Consider the following 21,141-nt stretch of genomic DNA (forward strand, 5'->3'; position numbering starts at 1 on the left):
TCTAAACCAAGACAAGGATTTCCTTTTTTTTTTGTGCTTCTCACAATTTTTGTTATTCCATAAGCACGACCATAGCTCTGAGAGGAGCCTCATTAGCTCCCAAAACCAGGACTAATTTATTATAGCAACTGGGGAAGAGGGAGAACAAACATTTTCCCCAAAAGCATCAGGATTGGCAGCCTACACATGGAAATGCTGAAGATTCAGATTTTTTCCCCTGCCTGCATTCCAAAATTTTCAGTTTTCTCCTGATTCTCTCTCTGTCACTACACCAAACGACACACTGCCCCATTTCCTTTAAGCAAAGCATCAGTGAAACTCCAGGGCACAGCACAGTGACAATGATCTTGCACCAGAGATCCTTCTGTTTGCTAAGTACAAAGAAAGAATATTCCTAGAAAAATGTCATATTAAAAAAAAAAATTAAAATTGCACTTTAACACTCAGTTGACCCATAGAAAATTCAGTTCTTGGATGGATCAATTATGTAAAGCCAATATGGCTAAAAGGCAAATCCTTTCAAAAATTTCAGGAGAAACAGGGTAAGGAGGAAAACACATTGACCAATGATCCCTTAGCGCTTACCAGAAAAATTAGGACATAGTACAAAACATTTTTGAAATAATTACTTTTAATTTTAACTCTATTGTCTTTCAGGTTTTTTTTCAGAGACATAAAAATGATGATTTTGGATAAGACTGTGAACAGCACTAGAAACTTGCATCCTGATGTCTCAGAAGAACAAACATTCCCCAACTTCAACCATTAAACACTCCAAAGAGTCACTAGGATTTCTGAGTGCTCAGAAAACATCACTGTGCTCACACTTCAGCCACGCTTCAGATATTTCATAATGTCTGCGTATTTATTTCCATAAAAATTAGGTGTTTCTGAGTGTAGTTTTCAAGTTAAGCTATGCTGATTGTCCTAAAAATCCAGATTTGGCAAATTATTTGTATATTTTAATTCTGGCAGACCACGTATTTCTTTTCACCTTTTTTTTGACTATGAACTCAGTTGAATAGAACTGCCTATAGTTTTATAGGTGCTGCTCAGCAGCAGCAGTTCTGTGTTGGCAACTCTGTGCTACATTTAGATGTCCACTCACGCAGGCCTACAGACATAAAAGTTTCATAAATAAATACATTTTCAAGGTGACTTTCTTTAAAACAGCTCAATTCAAAGATAACAATTTTTGCCTTCTGGCACTTATCCTAAAAAATATTCATTTTGCATGAGTAAGTCTGTGTAAAAGGCAAAAAGATGCCACTACTGCTTTTAAAAATAGTTGGGGAATAAAAAAGAAAGGAAGTTACATATTTTTTTAATTCCTCTGTAGATAATGTCACGGGAAATTTGCTCTGTAACTTCAACTAGACAAGATGTTGAGGTCGGCCTTGGGCTGCGAGTCACTGAGGCAGAGGCAGGGGATGCTGCAGGCTGTCCCTGCTCCGTGCCTCGATTCTCCCAGAGGGTTTGCAGAGCTTTGGTGGCTCCCACCAAAGAGGGGCTCAGAGCCCAGAGCTGCCAAGTGCCCTGGCCTGGGCTGCCACCCTGCAGGAGCTGCTGTGGGCTCACAGTTTGTGGCACCAAAGGAGAGAAACCTGGGGGACAAACATGGTTCTGCCACTGCACCACAACAATGGGATCCTTCCTTTCAGAGTGATGCCTTAGGATTTGAGCTTTTTTTTTTTTTTTCCCCATATATTTGTCATCCTGCAGTGTTCAGTGTGTAACTCTAAGCTCCATGTACAGTGTGAGCTGCTGCTTCCCCACTTCGGGCAGATACAACAATTCCTCTCCTGGGAGTCAAGGACACCTCACTGCCTCAGGCCCCAAGTAATGTAAAACAAAAGTGAGTTGGGGAGAGCAAATTTGGGGTAAATTATTTCATTACCTGAAGCTGTAATTGGAAGATTAACCCCCAATATGCAAATACACCAAACTCATAAAAGTGTGAAAAAACGTCACCCTTCATCTATTTTGGGTGTAGCCTCCGGGGGGCTTCATCTGCCCAAAATGTACCTGAAAGCCCTTCAATAAATAGAACTGCTTTTTATTCCCCTAATTTTGTGTGGCCTCTGTTTTAGGTGGTCCCAAAAGGCATCAGAGAGCCAAGTTAATTCAAGGCTCACTCCTGGGTAAGTGCAGGGAAACTACAGCTCTGCCTTCTGTTTCCATGTGCAATTGCTTTGGACCTAATAAAGAGTGACCTGATTTGTGTATCCATTCACAGATTTCTATTCCCATTCCAAATTCTAACTCCTGGAGTTTACTTACATCTCCCTCTAAATCTTTGTTTGACTGAACATCTGCTCAGGGTATTACATTTCAAAGTGATGTTTCAAAAGGCTGTTCTTTGCACAGTGAGGATACTACAGATTTACTCCCTTTAAAAGCAGTACTCCACCTTAGTACTCCCTTTCGTGAAATAAGTCCCAAAAATCCCCTAGACACTGGCAGCCCTCTGTTTAGGCACCAAAGAGGCCAAGGAGCTCAAATATCCCTCAAATCTTCTGGCATATTCCAAAGTACCACTGATACAGGTGGCAGCTGATGAAAATCTTTACAGACTCAGAAAAGCAGGAAAAAATGCAATTCATCTGACACAATTCGAGAAATGTTTAGATGCCTACAGATTCACAAGGAGAGAAACACAGCCAAAATTCCAACACACCCAAAGATGGTTTCTAAAGAGGACAAAGAAGAAGTCATGTTGGATTGCATTCTCCCTTTCCCTGCTGACAAACCCAACACAGAACACAAATGACATAACATCTCCATTATTGGAGCTAATGCCAAAAACAGCACAGGCAGCTCAACTGACAAGCTGGCATTAAATTAATGCATTGGCTTATACATCTGCTGCACAACTTGACTTCCTGGTATTATTGCTTGAATTAAGATGCTACACAAAGGAGGGAAAAAAAGAAAAATACTTGTTTTCTTGTGAGTAGTGAACTTGCTCTCAGCCTAAATTTATGAATGTTGTTTGGGAGCACATTGGTGCTCCTGGTGTCTCTGTTGCTGTCTGGGTACAGAGCTTTCTCCTCCTTCCAGGAGGTGTTTCATACCTCCTATAAGTGATGTGTAGGTACCTCTACAGCACTCACAGATAACTGTGCCAGGATGTTTGCACATCTACATTTATTGCATATATCCTGCAGGATATAGCAGCATTCATTCCACAATGAAATATGTGTTGGTGGCACTGGTGGTTGTCAGACAAATACAGAATTACACAGACTGGGAATTGTGAAAGCTAACATTCATGGCAAGGCTTTTTTCATGGCTATTTTCTCTCTTTGTACCACACAGGTCACTGGAAACCATTCTTTCTAAGGGAATGATGCCACAGAAAAGTTTACAAAGATGCTGCAGAGACTATGTTTGGAAAGAAGGAAAAGTTAAATCTATATTGTAAGGCAGCATTCTTACATATGTGAGAAGCACATTTTGGAGATCTCTCTAGATCCAACAACTGCTTTCCCTTTCTGGTGTTACCCAGTTATCCATGTTGTTAAATAGATTAAAATATATAACTGGTGTTACCCAGTTACCCATGCTGTTAAACATAGATTTGAATCCCCGCATTACTGGAAACCAGCTCCTCTCCAGAAAAAAACACTGGTGTAACTTTTTATATTTGAATTATGTTAGCATTGTGAAGACAAGAATTTTTGTAGCAGCTCCCTTTCTTTCACTTTCCCTCTAGGCAATGTTAGAGCAAATTCTCCTCTTCTCATCTACTGAAATTCAATTTTTTCTATTTAGAAGGCAAGGGAGACAACAGACTTTCAAGAAGTATTTCTCTAGACTAAAATTGTTTGCATCTATTGTTGGCGTCATACTTGCATTAAATATACATTCCATATGCAGTTGTCCCTTTCTAAATTAAACTTCAGAGGAAAAGTCCTTATGATCATTGCTCTGTGTGCCTTAGAAAAAAAAAAAAAAAAAAGGCACCAGAGAATGTAAAGAAGAGGGACATTAACGAGAGTTCACCTTTTATTTCTAGTCTATGTACCTTTACCAACTATTCAGAGAACAAGGTTATGGTTATCACAGTCCTATGACAATCATGCCAAGAAGTTAATTAATATTAAATAAATATATGCTATAACTAATTTTCATATCCAGTTGATGGATTTTGATTTTACTCATTTTTCCCCACGGAATCAGTGCACTCAGAGATTCTCATGAGAGTCGGGTTTTCATGGGAGTTCAGATCTCATTTTGGCACCCCAAGGAGAGCCAGACTCTGCTGAGAGCTCGGTGCCTGGCAGAACAGGAGCTGTGAGGAGCTGAGCTATTTTGAACATCTAGCAGCTGCTGTGTAGGTTGAGAATATAAAATTCTGCTGCCAAGCTCTTTAAAAGCCTGGCCTTACCTAACTAACAGCGTTGTAAGCAAGAATCCTAAATCTAGGAAATTACAGTTCCTTCTGCAGTGTCCTTTGTCCTGCTGAAAACTTCCACTTTTAGTGCATTTCAAGAACTTTGCATTCCCATTATTGCCACCAGGCCCCTCGCTGCCTCCACGAGCAGCTCTGACCTTTCCAACACATCCTTCTTCAGGGAGAAAAGGTTATTTTTCTTTCCCTGGTTTAACAGTAGAGTTGCCTCATTAGAGGCACTATTAGAATTTTAAACTGAAATAATGCTCCCATTTGGCTCAGGGGGCTCAGAGTGCTCTGCCAGTGTCACCCCAGGTGTCACCTCACCTGTCCCCCCAGGTACAATCCTCCCTGCCTGGAAAACAGAGCCAGCTTCCCTCTGATCAGGTGGAGAGTCCCCTCATTCTTCCTCAAATTATGACAGCACCAAATTTATAAAAATGCAGAAATGCCAAGCATTATCAATACCCTGTTAATAATAATTAACACCAGGGTCATTTCAGATAAAGCAAAAACAGTCCAGAAATGGGCAGGCTGTGCTCTGCAGACCCTCCAGTTCCAGCAGCACGTTATTCACATGAAGCACAGGGCACAGGCATCAGCTGTTCCTCTGGAACACGCAACTTTCAGGGTTTCTTTGCAATAGGTGTTGCCTTTCTCACCCTACCAACTTTTGCTCCCTCACCACTTGGCCTGCAGAATAAACTCGAATATTTTTTTCAAAGCTTCTTTTCTTTTCAAGCACTGTTTGGGCAAAATTCTTGAATTTGAAACCTACTTTTTTAAATGAAGAAGTAAGCTACCACAAAGGATTGCAGCAGCCTTTTGATATTTTGATGATTTAATCAAGCTTATATTTTTCTACCCTTTTTTTTTTAATTTTTTGGTGCTTTTTTGAGATGAAAAAGATAAAGTGTGTTTTCTGCAAAACAGTCCACCAATTTACATGGTCTGCAAGAGGCCTTAACAATTTCATAATAATGATTGAAAAACCACATGTATTTATGTAAACCATCAAGAGCAGAGAGACAATCCTGATTCCTGTCAGTAGAAAATAAAATACTTTAGAGACATATCGAGAGGGACCTCTAGAGATGTGTAACCAGTGCTTTAAATTTTTTTTAAAGTTATTGTCAAGAGAAATTCAGGTGAGGTTTCCAGTTTGAGCCAACACTCCCAAATGTTTCACTTATATTGCACTGACACAATCTTATAAGTTCAGTAAATGAACTTTGGTTTATGCAACAGCCCTGCAAAAAATGATATTTTGAAGAGATTTAAGATTGTCTTGTTTTTAAACATGAACTGAAAATCTCTAAACAAATTATATTAGCAAAATTATCACCTCTACCAGACAGCTACATTCCTCATGTTAATTTCAAATATATTTTAAATTTAATTCCAGTTGTCACATAAACTATTACGCACATTTTGTAATCATGCATCTCTAATCAACTTTAGATCCCAAATTACATTTGTCTGGAAAGTTTCAAGCTTTGGATTGCACAGTCATGAAACCAAACCTTTGTGGACATTCACATTAATACATGGTGGAATGGAGGCTGCTCCTCCCCTTCCCAGGCTACATGGAATTACAACTATCCTTTATGTTTTCATCTAAGAAATTGTATAAAAAGAGTTTTGGAAGCGCTTTTCCTCCAAGCACTGAGAGGAAACTGAAATTCCTGCAGAAGGTCAGGATTCTGCAGGGGAAGTGGAGCATCCTATCCCTTCCCAAAGGCATGGGAGTGGTGCTGTGGGTGTGAGCAAAGCCCTGAGATCAGGTACTGACCCCAGCAGAGCCCAAGGATCAAACATTCCCCGCACACACTGCAGAATTTGCTTTGCCCCTTCCCACCAGCAGACTCCTCTTGCACCCTCCCTGAAGGACCAGACTGCACTAAAGGGAATTTGAAGGCAAAAAAAAAAGGCCATTTATTAATTTGCCACTTCCCCCCCCCCCCCACTTCTTTCTTGGCAATCAGCTGTGATACATAACCTGAATTTTAATACCAAATTAGAAGAGCACTGTGTAAATGGCATACTCAAAAATGCAGACTTTCCCTTTTCTTTTAGGTAAAATTAAGCTAATCTGCTCTGACAGAAGAGGGCTCTTTGGAACCACCTAGTGAGTCTCCCAAATATGAAGCAGTAACTCAAATGTCAATTACTTTTCCAACAGCAGACAAATTGCTGGCACACTAATGCAATTTAAGGACAATAATTAGATAACAGGACTACAGAGTGTACCAGGTGACAGAGTTTCTGAGATAATAGAATCTAGTGTCCTACTTCTTAAATATTAACATCATTCCATTTCAGTCAATCGGTTTATGGTAATTTTAAAAGGGCAAAGCAAATTCTTTTTATTGCTAATAATATTGTGCTTCTCCAGCATTAGCTTTGAAGGTTAGCAATTTACAGGGTCAAACCTTAATTATATTATTTCCTTTTTATTTACTTTTCTTTTTTAATCTTTCCTCTTTGAAGTCTTTTCCTATTATAGAGATTTTAAAGCAGTTTATTTAAAAAAAAAATGAAACTCTTGAAATGTGAGTTTGCTGTGCTCCACAGAAAGGAGCCAGGTTCATCCCAGCACACACAAGTAACATCTTTGTTAGACCCATTTGGAAATTCACAAACTTTTCCTATAATCACTTTCTGTTATAACTGCATTCTAGTCTGCGTGGTTTGGTTATGTCAGACAATCCATGATGCCATGTGCCCCTTCTAAAGCTTTGCAAAATAAATGCAGTCCAGTGGCACGCCATAAATATTCCAGGCAGAAGAAATCTCCCTGCTTTAGCCACAAGTACCCAGATCACTAAATTTCACTTTGCATCATGAATTTATATTGGAATATTCTTCTATTCCCACTTTTTTTTCCTCATTAGTCAGCCGTGGAACATATATTCTCAACACCAAACCTCCTTTCATCCATAAACCTAATGCCCACTGACACAGTGAAATATCTCCACTCTGACCAGAGAGATGAACTCCTGGACAGGGGAGGAATTTACCTGCAATAATGTTTAACTTCTCAACTGAGACCACAACAAAAATGCAAATTTGTGTTCTCTGGGGCTTGAAGTTTTCAAGTGAATAGAGACAGAAACAAAATCACAATACAGACCATGAAAAACTGTGTTTCAAAACACATGTTTTCCCCATCTTAAGAAAAATAAAAGCTTTAAGAGCTGTATTAGAACCAGCCAAGGCTTTCAGAAATGTTTTTGTCAGCCTCCCAAAGCCATGCTTGCATTCTTTACAAGCCGTGTGCAACACAGTTTTACCTGTTCTGGAGGGATTGCTAACAGACACGAAAACGTTGCCATCAATTGTGTAGGTTTTGATCCTGTTTGGGATATATTCAACATCATAGTAGTGGTTTGCTGCCTGCTGTGGGGTGGGGAAAGGAAAATCAGGAAGTATAGCAAAACATTGAGATAATTCATTGTTAGGCCTGGGGAGCCTGTGAGCCTGCAAAGCTGAGCAGCCTGCCCAGGGATCATTGGGGCACCGTGTAAGAACTGACTTTTCTCACTTTGTGGTCACACACAGACACTATTGTGATGTACCACACATCCCACTGCCCACACTGTACAGATAATGATCATCAACCACCACCACTGTGCTTTGTTACCTGCTGCTAATCACAGCCATGGATAAGGCACTGCCTGCACTGCCTCACTCCAGCTGGAAAGGCTTCAAACACTCATCAAAAGCACAGTACTGCCCGATACAGCTGTGTCATCCCTGCTCCTGATTCCCATGGTTTCCCATGTGGAAACAGATCCATGGATGGCTGAACAATGTATCCTGACATCACCTTGGTGCTTCTTTTCAACAGGACACTTCGTGTTCATTTTGACTGGCAGGGAATATGGATTTGTGAAGCCACTAATGGAAATGCACCATGCTGAGGACTGTCGGAACCCAGGCCTGGTTCAGGGGCTCCGTGTGGTGGAAAAGTCTCTCCTCCAGCCCGTGCTTCCAAAGAAAGGCTCAGCAGTCTCTGTTGTCCGGTCTCAAGGCAGTTTATTGCAAGTTATCTAAAAGATTTTCTTCTGGGGCTGCTGTGGTTTGCTCACAGCTCAGGCAGAGGCACACACACACCCTGACATCCTCTCTGACTCCCGACTGCTTCTTCTCTCCCCGCCCAGGGCTGTGCTGTCTTTTATATGGTACATTACGTGTTACATGGGTACAGTTTTTCCCCAATGCCTATTACCTATATTAAATGGTGCTTTTCTACTCTAAACCAATCTGTGAGTGCCAACATCACCAAGAACATGGAGGTAAGGAAGGAGAAAGAGGGAGGACAGGACAGGCCCAAATCCCTCCATCTTAAACCTCTGACCCCCATGTACAAAACCAAAACCCCCCTGTACAGCACTCAAAAATTCTTCCCTTTACTTTGTGACTACTTCTACTATAATATCTAAACTTTTGTGACTTCTTGTTCTTCCTGCAAGGTTGGTAACTCATTCCATGGCTCAAACCCAAAATCACAGCTGTTTCCAGCTGCCTGCCAGGGTCTCAAATGCTTCTGACCTGGACCCGGAACATCCAAAAATGTCTGAGGGACATTTTGAGTTCCAACAGAGGACTTGAGTGTCAGAGTGCTCATGTCTGCCAAAGACCTCCAAGAGCCTCAGCCAGAGCAACCCAAATCCCAAAAAAGCCCTTGTGTATTATCTTACAGCCCTGTGACAGAGCCATGGCTTCACCTGGAAGAAAGGCTTTTGGAAACAGCAGAACTGAAAAACCTGCAGAGAGCAGATCACAACAGGCAGAGAAAATCTGGGGTTGCTCTCTCATTACTTGAACTGCAGTTAGAACTCACATTTTACTTCAAATGAGATTAAAACTGTCATGTCATCAGTACAGGAGGCAAATGAAAAGCAATCCTAGAGGTGAACACTCTGCTCTCTGGCAGCCAGGCACCTCCTGAGCTGCATTTGTTTATCACACCATGAGTCAGGACAATTCTTCACTCAGAAAACACCTTGAGAGAAATTTCTATTAAAGGGAGCAGACAAACACGTTCACCAGTCCATTGGGCCTGATGGACTCACCCCAGAGTTCTGGAGGAGCTGGGATGTTCAGCTGTGACATCTGCCAGTCTGGGGAGCTCCCAGCTGACTGGAACCTGACCAAGATGATTCCAACCTGCACAAAAGGATTCAAGGAAAGACCCTGCAGCCCTTCTACTCTATCCTCAGCACCTGGAAAATTTTATTTATAGAATATAGATTATACTGGATACTGTTGAGAGGCATTTAAAAGGAAGGAAAGGAAAAAAGCTCTGCTCACACCACTCTCAGAGGGCTCAGGGGTGGCTCAGGCATCCATGGATGTGGAGCTGGGTGCTTCTCACATCATGCTCACAGTGCAAAAAATCAGAAGAAATAAAGAGTCTGTGGGAAAAAAGCCAAACTAAATCCAAAACAAAAAACCCAAAACAAACAAACAAAAAACACCCCACAAAAAACAACCAACCAACCAAAAAAAAAAAAAACCACAAACAAAACAAACACAGAAGAGACTAAGAGACTGGGGAATGGGTACTGCTCTGTAGGGAATGCTTAGCATTGATAAACATTTATAACCCAAGCATGCATAACTTTGAATCTGGTGCTTTTAGTAGTAAAGTGAGAAAACAAAGGGGAAAAGGGCAGCAGAGAATAAAAAGGGGCAGCAGGAAGGCATAAAAAAAAGTTACTAGGATAGCAATTAGTAGTGGGACACTTAGTGTAAGGCATAATAATGAGAAATATGTATTAATAATACATGATATACTTTGCCTTTCTAAAACTTCATACAATTCCTTTAAATAGCTAACCTCAAATAGCTACAGGAAAAAACCAGACATTGATATCATTCCTTCATACGTCTTTCCATTAAGCAAACTGAACCCAACAGACAACCTTTCCATGAACTTACTCAGTTCCATATGCTTCAAGACTGATAAATCATTATTCATTCCTCTAAGCACAAGGGCTTTCTTAGCTCCTATGGATAGGGAAAAAACACTTTTTTTGGACAATGAAAAATTCTGTCTTTATTCTTTCTCCTACTCTTTTTCACACAGCCCTTACTCTATGTACCAGGATAATGAGAATTGAATATAAATGAAATAAAGGGACTTCCATCTACTTCTATGAAGAAAATAAAGTCTTTTTTTTTCTTTTTTTTTTTTTTTTTGTAATCCAACATCTCATTTCAAAAAGGAAATAGCTTTGAGACTTGCATGCTTTTTAAAGTACATGTCTGATTCTATAATGGTAGTCTAAGAAAATCACACTCCTTAAAAAGAAAGTCCTACATTTATGCTGTTTGCAGTATTTTCTCTGCCTCACACTCTCCTTTGTTTCAATTATTTCATAAAAATTTTTTTTCTTCATTAAACACTCCTGTTTTCTGTCTCTAAAGTGGAGAACATAAAACCTTTTCATCCTGTATTTATAAAAGCATCAACCACTGAAGGTTCTTTCTAGGGGTCTCTGTAGCTCTACCTACTACAAATACTCCCAGATCCTCCCTAACTATTCCATTCTGAAATAATTAAATGTTTTGGAACAAATAAAACACTGAACCTTGATACCTAAGAGCTGCAGCAAAGACTCAAATTGTGCTTACATTTCTGCACATATTCTTTCCTTTCAGCCATGCCCTTAAAATAACTGAAACTATATTGCCAGAGCACGTTTCAAATGCTACAGCACACAGCAAACAGAACAAATAAATGAGTTAGAATGCTACTCATTGTTTGCCTTTATTTTAGAATAAAGTCAATTATGATTTATCCCCTGGCTGTTTCAGTTTCTCTGAAACTTTGCAATTGGGATTTGCATCTGTGCTGAGACAAGCAGGTTAAATTGCTTCTGCTGTGGCATTTGTTAGCTCTGCATGGTGTTTCTTTCCGTGAACACACAGTGTTCACTACACTCATTCCTTTGCTCCCCATTCCTCCTTCAGAACATTTCAGGAATGGCTGAGGTTGAAAGGGACCTCTGGAGATCACAGTCCATCCCCCCTGCTCAGAGCAGGGCTTAACAAACCAGAGAGCTTCACTGAGAAAGCTCTCAAAAAATTCCTCAGCAGAAAAGAAATCATGGGAAAGACAGCGAGGATGGAGCTGATGATTTCGGGACTGAAATATGTCCCTTCCCTCCCCAGCACTGCACAGAAATGCTGACAGGGAACCCTGCAGCCATCTGAGGTGTCAGTAAACAGCAGCTCTCAGTGTTTCTTCTAGACAGCAGAAAGAAAATAAAAGCAAGAAAAGGAAGACTAAGCAGACAGAGGAGCAAAATTTAATCAAGTTCAGTAAGTGACCAGAGAAAACAGCTGCAGGGGAAATGGAAACATTTAGGGAAAACTCCTAATGAATTCCGTAAGATTGTTTTGAGAAAGCACTTAAGTATATGTCACCAGGAGATACATCTCAGAAAAAGTGGCAAAAGCAGCAGTTTCTCCAGCAGAGCAGAAACAACTTACTTGGCTCTCAGGAACGCAGAACAGCTGAAGAAAGGAACCAGAGAGAAAAGGGAAACCAGGATTCTGAAAATCTATGGCAGAGAAAAGAGAGACAGACAGGAATGGATGGTGTAACATGAGATGATAAAATGGGGAGTACAGAGGAGAACAAGATGACACAGTGGGAAAACAAAACAGGGGGCAGGGTTTACAGATGAATCTGAGTCCAAAATTTATGGAATTATTGTCATAAGATGAAAAAGGGGATGACACACACAAATAAGGAGAAAAGCCAGTGACTTCAAACATAAAACAAGGTAACAGCTGCTCTCCTGTTTCACTAAGTTGGATCATTTACCACATCCATATTTCAAATAGTAATTAATTAAGTTGTACTGGAGCCAACAACAGCAGGGACTCTTTATTAATGAATGCATAGATCTGATAAACAACTGTGCTGAAGATGGATTTTACTAGTAAACTTTAGCACTACCATTTCCTATAAGAATGAATATGCATAAAACAGTGTCTCTGAAGATTTTGAAGGTATGAGAAGGAAGAACCCAGACACTATTCCATCAGCAGCAGAGTTCTATGGAATCACAACTGAATGATATCGAGTTCTGCAATGATATCAACTTCAGAATACATGAACATTACTTCAGCATTTCAGAAAAAAGGAATTAAAAGCTATAAAAAAAAACAAACCACCCACCAGCAAACACCACTCCTCCACCCAAACAAACAAAAAATTATCTATTTTTTCCTATACTAAGCTTAGGAAATTGGAGCACTTCTCTGAGAATGATCAGAACTCCCTGGCTGCTGTTCAATATGCAAACAAGTCTAATTACTCCCTCTGGCTGGTACCAAAATGTTTGACTCCTGTCAGGGGCAGTTTTTCACCTGGAACCCTGGCTGAAGCTGTCCTGTTTCTGAGCTCCAGGCAAACCCAAGGAATGCACATGCAGACCTACCTCTCAGGAGATGGGATAAGCACCTTTCAGCACCAGAGCCTCCTCAGCTCCAAAGCACCCAGCTGGAGCCTTTGCACTGCTCAGTGTATGTGGGCACTACTCACTTTGTTGAGCAATAGTTGCTCCCTATTTTTGGAATAAGGTTCTACTTTCTTGCTCAGCAAGCTGAGTTTAGCTGTAGGCTGCTATTTCATTCCTTTATTAAGCATCCTTCAACACATTCGCTATCCAGAAATTTATGCATCGTAAAGAAGGAGTTTGGATACAAAACTGGTTTTAAAGTTTATCCCCAGGTTTTCCAGAGCCTTAGCAATGGCATTTAAGTCACACATAAAGCTCAAGGAAAAAGGTCATATTTTTCAGCTTTCTAGGAAGGAAGGAAGGAAGGACAGAAGGATGGAAAGACCTAAATCACAATTGCTTAGTCATCCAACTCGGTGCCCAGCCAGCAGAGCAAAAGCAAGAAACACAAGAGAACCACGTCTGTCTTTCTAAACAAATCTGTTTCACATTTTACAGGCAATAAAAGAAAAAAAAAAAAAAAAAAAGAAGACGAGTCAGTCTGCAGCTCAAAGCAGGAGAAAAAAATAGTGAAGCTGTAAAACAGAGACTGTGGAGAATCAGTTTTCATCTTGTCCACCCACTTTGGGGTGGACAGGCTACAGTAGGCCAGAAACAACAATTTCTACCTTGGCATGGCATGAAAATAATCCAGCAATGCACACATTTCATACAGCACAACTGGCTGGGCTGCACTTTCTTTCATTTCTGTTCTATGTAGCTTTCATACAAGACTTGCTGTGATTACTTTTTTTTTTGGTCCTGCAACAAAGCTTTTTCCTGCATTATTCTTTCTCTATATCACCCTGTATTTATTAATTGTTAATTTACACTATCCATGACAAAAATTCTTAGTATAATCTGATCAGTAAAAATCCACTTAAACCTAGTGGCATGTCCCACACAGCCTTTCATCAAGATTATGAACATTTGTATTTTATCCACCCCTGAGAGGCTCTAACCAGGATCCCAGTCCCAGTGCCAGCACAGCACATCAGGAATTTGAGATAGCCCTGCCTGGGGAGGTGAAGTGGCACTGATTCCTCTGTCACAGGCACAGAATTGTGACACTGCAATCAAGAGATCTGCCTGAGGAAACCAGGGATGCTGCTAAAAGAGATTAGATTGACATCTAAAATCCTTGACATGTAGCTAAGTACACATGACAAGACTGTGGAGAATGCTGGATCTTTGCACCTTTCTGTAATAAAACCTGAATGCAATCTAAATAGATTTATATCATCTGTCTCTTGAAATGAAATGGATATGAATTTGTATTTTCTAGGCTACTTCTACTATTGACTACTTGCCCTTATACTTCTAAAGCTGAACACAGAGTGAAGGCATTATAACTAATAAAATCCTTATTTCTGTCCTTTGAGACTGCCTAGTAACACCCATCAATATCAAGCCTTCACTTAATACCAACCATCACACAAAAATTGAAATTCCAGCACTCTTGATGCAAGTATTTATAGCAAAGCTTGTGAGAGAGCTGCTAGCTGGACTAATCCTCACCCTGACATTTTGGAATATGGACTAGAAGTCTCTCCAGCTGCTTTCTTATGAGCCACAGCGTTGGTGAGGTGGCAGGAAAAAGGGAAGTGTGCATCCACTGAAATCAGAGGCAGTACTTCCAGGCTGATATCACATTTTAAGAATATCCTGGGTACTTTCAGTGCAAAGTTCTGTCATTCCCTCAGTGCACACATCCTCAGCATCCAGAAATCTTAACAGGAGAAATCGTGACTAATGGAGCATAGAGCAGAGCTTCAGAAATCTGCCCTGTAAATCAGAGCTAGAATGAACATCACTCTTGTTGGAACCCAGAGCTGGGGCCACTTGCAAGGAAATAAAGCCAGATGGGGATGCTTAATTTACTTTAACTTAGCTTTGGTGTTCTCTGCAGAATTCTTGCACCAATCCCCTCAACACTCTCAGAATATTTTGCATAGGGAAGGACATGCTGGCATGCAACACATTAATCTTCATATACCAATAGGCACAATGTGTGCCAACAGACACAACAACCCATCATGATAGAGCTTGTAATTTCTCAGCTCCTCATTTATTTTCAGCAATGGAATAAGTCAAAGGTACTGCTGAAAAGAGCTTGTGTTGTTCAAATTACACTGTAAGCATTTTCCTTCCTCGCAGTTTTAATGTAAAGGCAAAAAGATGTGGAAGAGAAAATAATTTCTGTCATTCAAAGTGCCCAGGGCCTAGACAAAGACATGAGGACTGGCAAATAAATCAGGAATTTACAGACTCTCAAGTACACCCATGATATTTTATTGTAAAAGTTTATGTCTCAACTTTTCTATCAACTTTCAATGTGCTTCTTAACTTCCTGACAGTGAGGAAGTTACTGCTCTGACTAAACTGCAGAAAGGCATTTTCCAAATGTCTGTGTGCATGTGCATGGGGCTACATCTATTATATATATAAAAACCAGATCAATTCAGAAGGCTTACCATTAAACAAGATGTTCCACTGTAAATATCTAATGCTAATAGAAAGATCACCCTGGTACATTTAAGAACAGATGTTTTCAAAGTAAAGATTTTTACATAGCCTCATACTCTAAAGCAGAAAAATAGCTGAGTTATAAATCAGCACTTTTATATCCTCTAATAAAGTCAAAGTCATTTTGAAAGAGTTTTAAGAAGTTGATTTCAATACTGAACATTTTTCTTTCTTTTCTACATGCAGTTTCAGATGTTAGCATTGATCCATAGGCTACAGCATGGCACATGAACATCTAGCAGGGTTCTAATTAGTCTTTGCTGATGTCAGCTGAAGACCACTCACACATTTCTATGCAAGGCTGCTTTCCATTTAGAAAATTTTGCTATAAATCATATATTAATAATTTTTTTCTCTAAACTTCATCCCATATCACCGACTTAAAAGTAAATAGTCCCCTAAAACAAGACAGCATGCACATTGTTAATACTTTTTGCTCAGAAGATCAACCACGTGTAAAATAGGTGTATGTTCATGTAATTGGCTACAGTATTTGCTCCATGGTTAAATGCATGATTTCCTCTAAGAGAAAGGCAGTGTGGTCTGCATCACATTTTCTACTTCATAAAGATCCAATGAGCTGTGACCACATGCTCCCCAACTTAATGGAAAGTTCATTTGGTGACTTCCAAGTTTAAATTGTCCCTTTCTACTGTGAATCAATAGATTTAAAATACATTAATGGATCTCTTCTCCAAAAGCTTTAATCCCAAGAGACATAGAAAGTAGATCTAACTCAGATTTATCACTCTTGCAGCACACCAAACCTAAGGTCCTCCATCTTTATAATAGAAAAAAATAAATACAATTAAATATTTATATATCTTAATAATAATGAATTTATAAATATTCACCAATAAATATAAATAACTATTTATAATAATAAATAAATAAAACTGAATCATGGAGACACCTCCTTGGTACAAAACCACATACCTGCCCGGGTATTCAGCTATCAGTAACTTTCAGTATTTCCCTTATAAAATGTTGGAAGCAGTCTTCACAAAGCTATGAAGTTTTTCTAAACAGTCTTTTGCTACTCAAAATTTATTTGCTCCCAGCAAGAACACAAATATCTGAGTGATAATTCCATGTACATAAAGAAAGATGCAAAACACCCACATGCACTTCTAGCTGAGGATTTCTACATCTTTGCAGCCAAAGAACTGTCCTTATATTAAACAAAAATTTTTAAAGGCCTAATTTTTATTTGTTTATTGATTTTGTTGTATTTTTAGATGGCTACCTCAAGCAACAAGAAAATGAAACTAAATAAAATGAAGTCAGTGTATACCTAAAGAGTCCCACTATGCTCACCAAGACTTGAAACATTCTATATGGAAATGTTTTAATCAGCAATTTTAGTAATTTCAGAAACCTTTAAAACCCTATCATTAACCCTAGCTGTTCCTAGTCTAGGAACATCAGAAAATAAATCTAGAGGCTGTGTCTGAGTCAAGAAAATAAGGCAAAAAAGGGGTGTGGTGGGACTGACATGAGCAGTCTCCAGGCACCTCGAAAACACTGAAGCGGGAATTAATGAACACATTCAAACAAATTTTGCCAGTGGATACATTAAGATGGGGAAGTTAAATAAAAGAATTTAGAAGAATCAAGATAAGGGTTCTACACTCACAGGGGTTCCCTTACAAGCAGCAGGTGCTTGGAAACTTTTGATGATCATCTCCAGAGACTTTTTGTCACAATCACTGGGACAAAGTGGAATCAAGAAAGAAGAGAATTGAACCAGTAAGAACCCAAAGTGAATGTCACCTGAGCTCAAGAGTGGAAGGTTTGTGTTCTGAGGAAGGGGAAGGACACTTAGTGAGTGCTCTTCTGGAGCAAGATGAAATTTTTAAGACATTAATTGGCTCCAAAAGAGTCAAGCAATTCCTAAAAAAGGAACATGGTACCTAGGCCCTCTTATAAAAGACAATAAATTTATGAGAAATCAGCTTTTTCAAAGCACAGCACCCAAAATGGGAACTGAAAGCACCAGCCTAAGTGCAAAATGAGAACCACAGAAAAAAAAAAAAACAATGATTTCAATTTGTAAAGAAAGCACAAATCAAATATTGTTAATATGATACATAAGCACAATATAAACTATTTGTACTACACACATTAAGGGTAAATTGCTTGAATAAATTCTATTTTTATGAAAATATACCGCAAACAACATGCTGACATATCAGGAAAGTAAAAATAATAACACTGACATTATTAGTCCTATATGCCATTTCCTAGTGATTTCCCAGGATCATCTGTTTTCACTTCAAGCAGCTGTTTAAATCCCTTTTTACCTCACCAAATCTAGTTTTGTTTTACATCCATTATATAATTCATGCAGTCTAATACTTATACTATTACTATAATCCTCACTTCATTGCAAACAAGAAAAAGAGGCAATGCTTTTCCATTTAGAATTTCAGGAAGTCTTGATGGCTTCAGCAGGGGACTGTGAATTTTGGGAATGAAAGTAGTGTTGGTCGCTGATTTTTTCCTTCCCTCTCAAAGAAAGTAGAAACAATCTTTTGAGAGAAAAAAAAAAGAGCATTGCCTGACACAGCCAAACAGAAGAGGAATATTTTAGCACACTAAAAAAGGTCAAATCCAGCCCCAAGGATGAGAGAACAGACCTTGCAAAGAGTCCTTCTACTGGTAGAAGAACCCAACTCTGCTTCTCAGCCTGGCTTTCACACACTTCACATCACTGATCAACTCATGCCCCTCTGCCTCCTCTCAGCCTCTTTTTAAAGTCAGGCTGCAGAAAAAATCCTAAGAATTATTTTGTAATAAAAGAGGTTTAGGAGGTTGCCTCTGTCCAACAGCTGAAAGACAATTTAATTTAATAGCTCTGGAGAGCACATAGAGAATGAACTGCAACTGAGGGCATAAACATCTCCATCATGGAAATTACCATGGCAAAAGTATCTTTCTCACAATCTCACAACATGAAATAGATGGCCATGGGTTTGCTAAAAGATACATTTTTCTTCACCCAGGTGCTATTTCTTCCCAAAGGGTCTGCAAAGTAACAACAGAAAACATGGAAAACAGAATGAAGAAGAAGCTTAGCAGCTGCTGTCCACAGGAGTGTTTGACTAGAAGATGAATAGAAATAAAAGGTTGTGATTAATCTTGGAAGGAAAAATCACTATGAGGGCTACATTTTTAATATGACCCTACTTATTTCAGGTTATTAATTCTGCTTATCAAGTATGCCTCATATTCAAATACCTTATTTTTTTTAATCATTAAAAATGCATCACAAATTGAAAAGTAAACAACCAGCTGTCACTGAAACAGTCAGTTAGAGCTTCATTCTGAATGGGATGAAAATAACCAGGGTAAACACTTGTATAATAAAAATTACTCACACTACTTGCAACACTATCACTTTTGCTGGTTTTTCTACAACTTTCAGGTAGCAAAATGGGCTCAGCAGCTCAGCCTCACTACTAAAATAAATACAGAGGTCCGTGTGTCTATTTGCAAACCCTTCCAGGACAAACAGAGCTGCAGAATAATTGGGGTCAAGAGGACAGGCCTCTGGAGGTCAATGAGCTCCAGCTGCAGCTCTTGCTCAAACTGGACCTACTTTCACAATGAGCTAGGTTTTCTTTTTCAGGCTTCGGCCCTGTCTGCTCACACTTTCAGTACCTGCAGGTGTGGAAAGCACCCAGCGTCTCTGGAATCACTGTGAAGAGATCCCACCTCCTCCTCCTCCTCTCTCCTATATCCAAGGAGAATTTCCCCATGCTGCCTCAACCATTCAGACATTTTAAACCATTTTAATTGAGACTTATGCTGCATAAAGCTAAATTTTTCAACAGTTTAATTTTCCGTAATTATTTTTATGCTTAAGCTATTACCTTTTCGCACTGCAATATCAACAGCACATAAGCAATTATTTTTCCAAATTGTAACTTACAGATTTCCATGTTTCGATTATCTACAGCTGCTCAAGATTTCCTCCATTTCCACAGCATTAATAAAGGGGAAAGAGTTGAGAAAGTAACATGATTTACAATTGTTAAATCATCACGAGTTTCAAAGTAAATGAGTTACATCAGATCTACTGGTGATTTCCTAAGAATTAATAAAAGGAATTTTAGCAGGAGAAACAGAAACTAAGAAAGTACAATCAATGCACATAAATTATATTTCAGTTATCATATGCTCCATGTTCCTTTTAGTGCTTCATTGCAAGTTACTACTAAAGTTAAAAATAAGATACCAAAACCTGTATTCCCCCGTCCTTTCCCCTCAGCTTCAGTTATCTTTCAGGGAAGCTACAGATTCCAATCTTCTTCCTCACTTGCTGATACCAGACCCATCTGATTCCCCTGACTTCGTTTGCAGAATCACTCATCTCCAGAGGGTTGTGCTCAGTACCCAACCCAGCCCCCTCCAGCCTGCCCACCCTGGCACCTCAGCGCTCCAGGGGAGAGGATCTGTAAATTCAATCATCTCCACAAAAACAGTGGGCAACTACAGACTCCCACAAAGGCCTTGGGGATTTGCAAAGGGACCCTTCCATGTCCCTTGGATGTTTGGTGCTCCTTTCCCACAACCTACACAAAACCCTTGTCCTGTTAACTCTACTGCCCCATTCCAAGCAATTAACCTGAGATAAAACCTAGTGACAAAGACAGTGCAAGGGAGCCAGGTGACTCCCAGTATTCTTAGAAAATTCCAGCTGCAGCATGCTCCAAGTGCACAGATTTGCACTGCTAAAGGAGTGCACTGCTGCTAAAAAGGAAAATCCAAAGCTCTATTGAAACACGTATTTTACATTCCCCTGGCAAAGCTAAAACTGGGACAAGAGAGACCAACAAATGGAAATCATCAGGTGGATGTGAGCAAGATTTACAGGCAACTTTTTGCAGAGAGGGAGGGTTCTGAAGTGACATTAACCGAGCTGAAAACGAGTCACATTCACGCTTTTCCATCAGCATTTCCTGCCTCCAGGTGTTGCTTTGCACTGCAACAAGGCTGGGGTCAGCTGCTGAACACAAATGTCTGGTGCCACTTCCAACACTGGGACACCCAGCCTGGGCTCCATCTGCTCCTTCAGCAACACTACCAGGAAACCCAAGGTCAGGACTACCAGATCCCATTAAAAATGATGCAAGGTGAAAACATTTCAAGTAAAAAGCCATGTGAGCAACTATTTTACAGCTATTATTTTTATTTCTCTATTTTTATTTGCACTAATTGCACTTATTTCAATTATTATCTCTGCTGATATTTTAGCTATTAAGCAGCAAGCAGCTATCAGGAAGTTTGTTTGCCTCTTTTTTCTGTCAAGTCATTCTTCTGCACAGAAATTTGAGTAATGTCCTACTGAAACAAATAAAACCAAGACACTGCTAAGTTATTTATCAGCATTCTACCAGTGTCTTTGCCATACCATTTACAAAAATACATTTTGCTTACAATGAAAGGTTGAAGACAGAGGCTTAGGAGATACATGACTTGTACCTTGGCACATAATGACTATTATGTTCCTTACACACAGCTCATCATTACCTCCTGCTTTTTCCATGATAGGACAACTCTGGCATCATAATTAGCTTTCTAATAAAACACTTCCCTCCACTAAAAATCCAAACTTCCATGCATTTCTACCTGAGGACTCAATAAAAAGCAAAAATAGATAATAAGAAGCTAGCTTACTCTAAATATTTGACTATA

At 39.5% G+C, this 21,141-nt stretch overlaps 1 protein-coding gene and 1 long non-coding RNA gene across 43 annotated transcripts in view; both read right to left on the bottom strand.

Annotated features, from left to right (window-relative positions):
* Positions 1 to 21,141, bottom strand: part of RBFOX1 (RNA binding fox-1 homolog 1) — a 1,140,648-nt gene that overhangs the window by 677,247 nt on the left and 442,260 nt on the right. For 22 of the 42 annotated variants that reach the window (XM_072935864.1, XM_072935874.1, XM_072935857.1 and 19 more), the window contains exon 2: positions 11,900 to 11,970. The exons of 13 other annotated variants lie outside the window; for them this stretch is intronic. In XM_072935864.1, the coding sequence (XP_072791965.1) occupies positions 11,900 to 11,970 (71 nt within the window). Of the gene's footprint in view, positions 1 to 7,689; positions 7,747 to 11,899; positions 12,099 to 12,855; positions 13,285 to 21,141 lie in introns of those variants that run through there. 7 more of the 42 variants (XM_072935876.1, XM_072935875.1, XM_072935878.1 and 4 more) reach the window with 6 other exon arrangements.
* Positions 984 to 4,867, bottom strand: LOC140685115 (uncharacterized). The gene is made up of 2 exons (XR_012058332.1): positions 1,942 to 4,867; positions 984 to 1,897 (listed from the first exon to the last, which is right to left on the bottom strand). It is a non-coding gene; the product is annotated as an uncharacterized lncRNA (long non-coding RNA).

Source organism: Taeniopygia guttata, chromosome 14 (assembly GCF_048771995.1).
Source record: "Taeniopygia guttata chromosome 14, bTaeGut7.mat, whole genome shotgun sequence".
NCBI lineage: Eukaryota > Metazoa > Chordata > Aves > Passeriformes > Estrildidae > Taeniopygia > Taeniopygia guttata.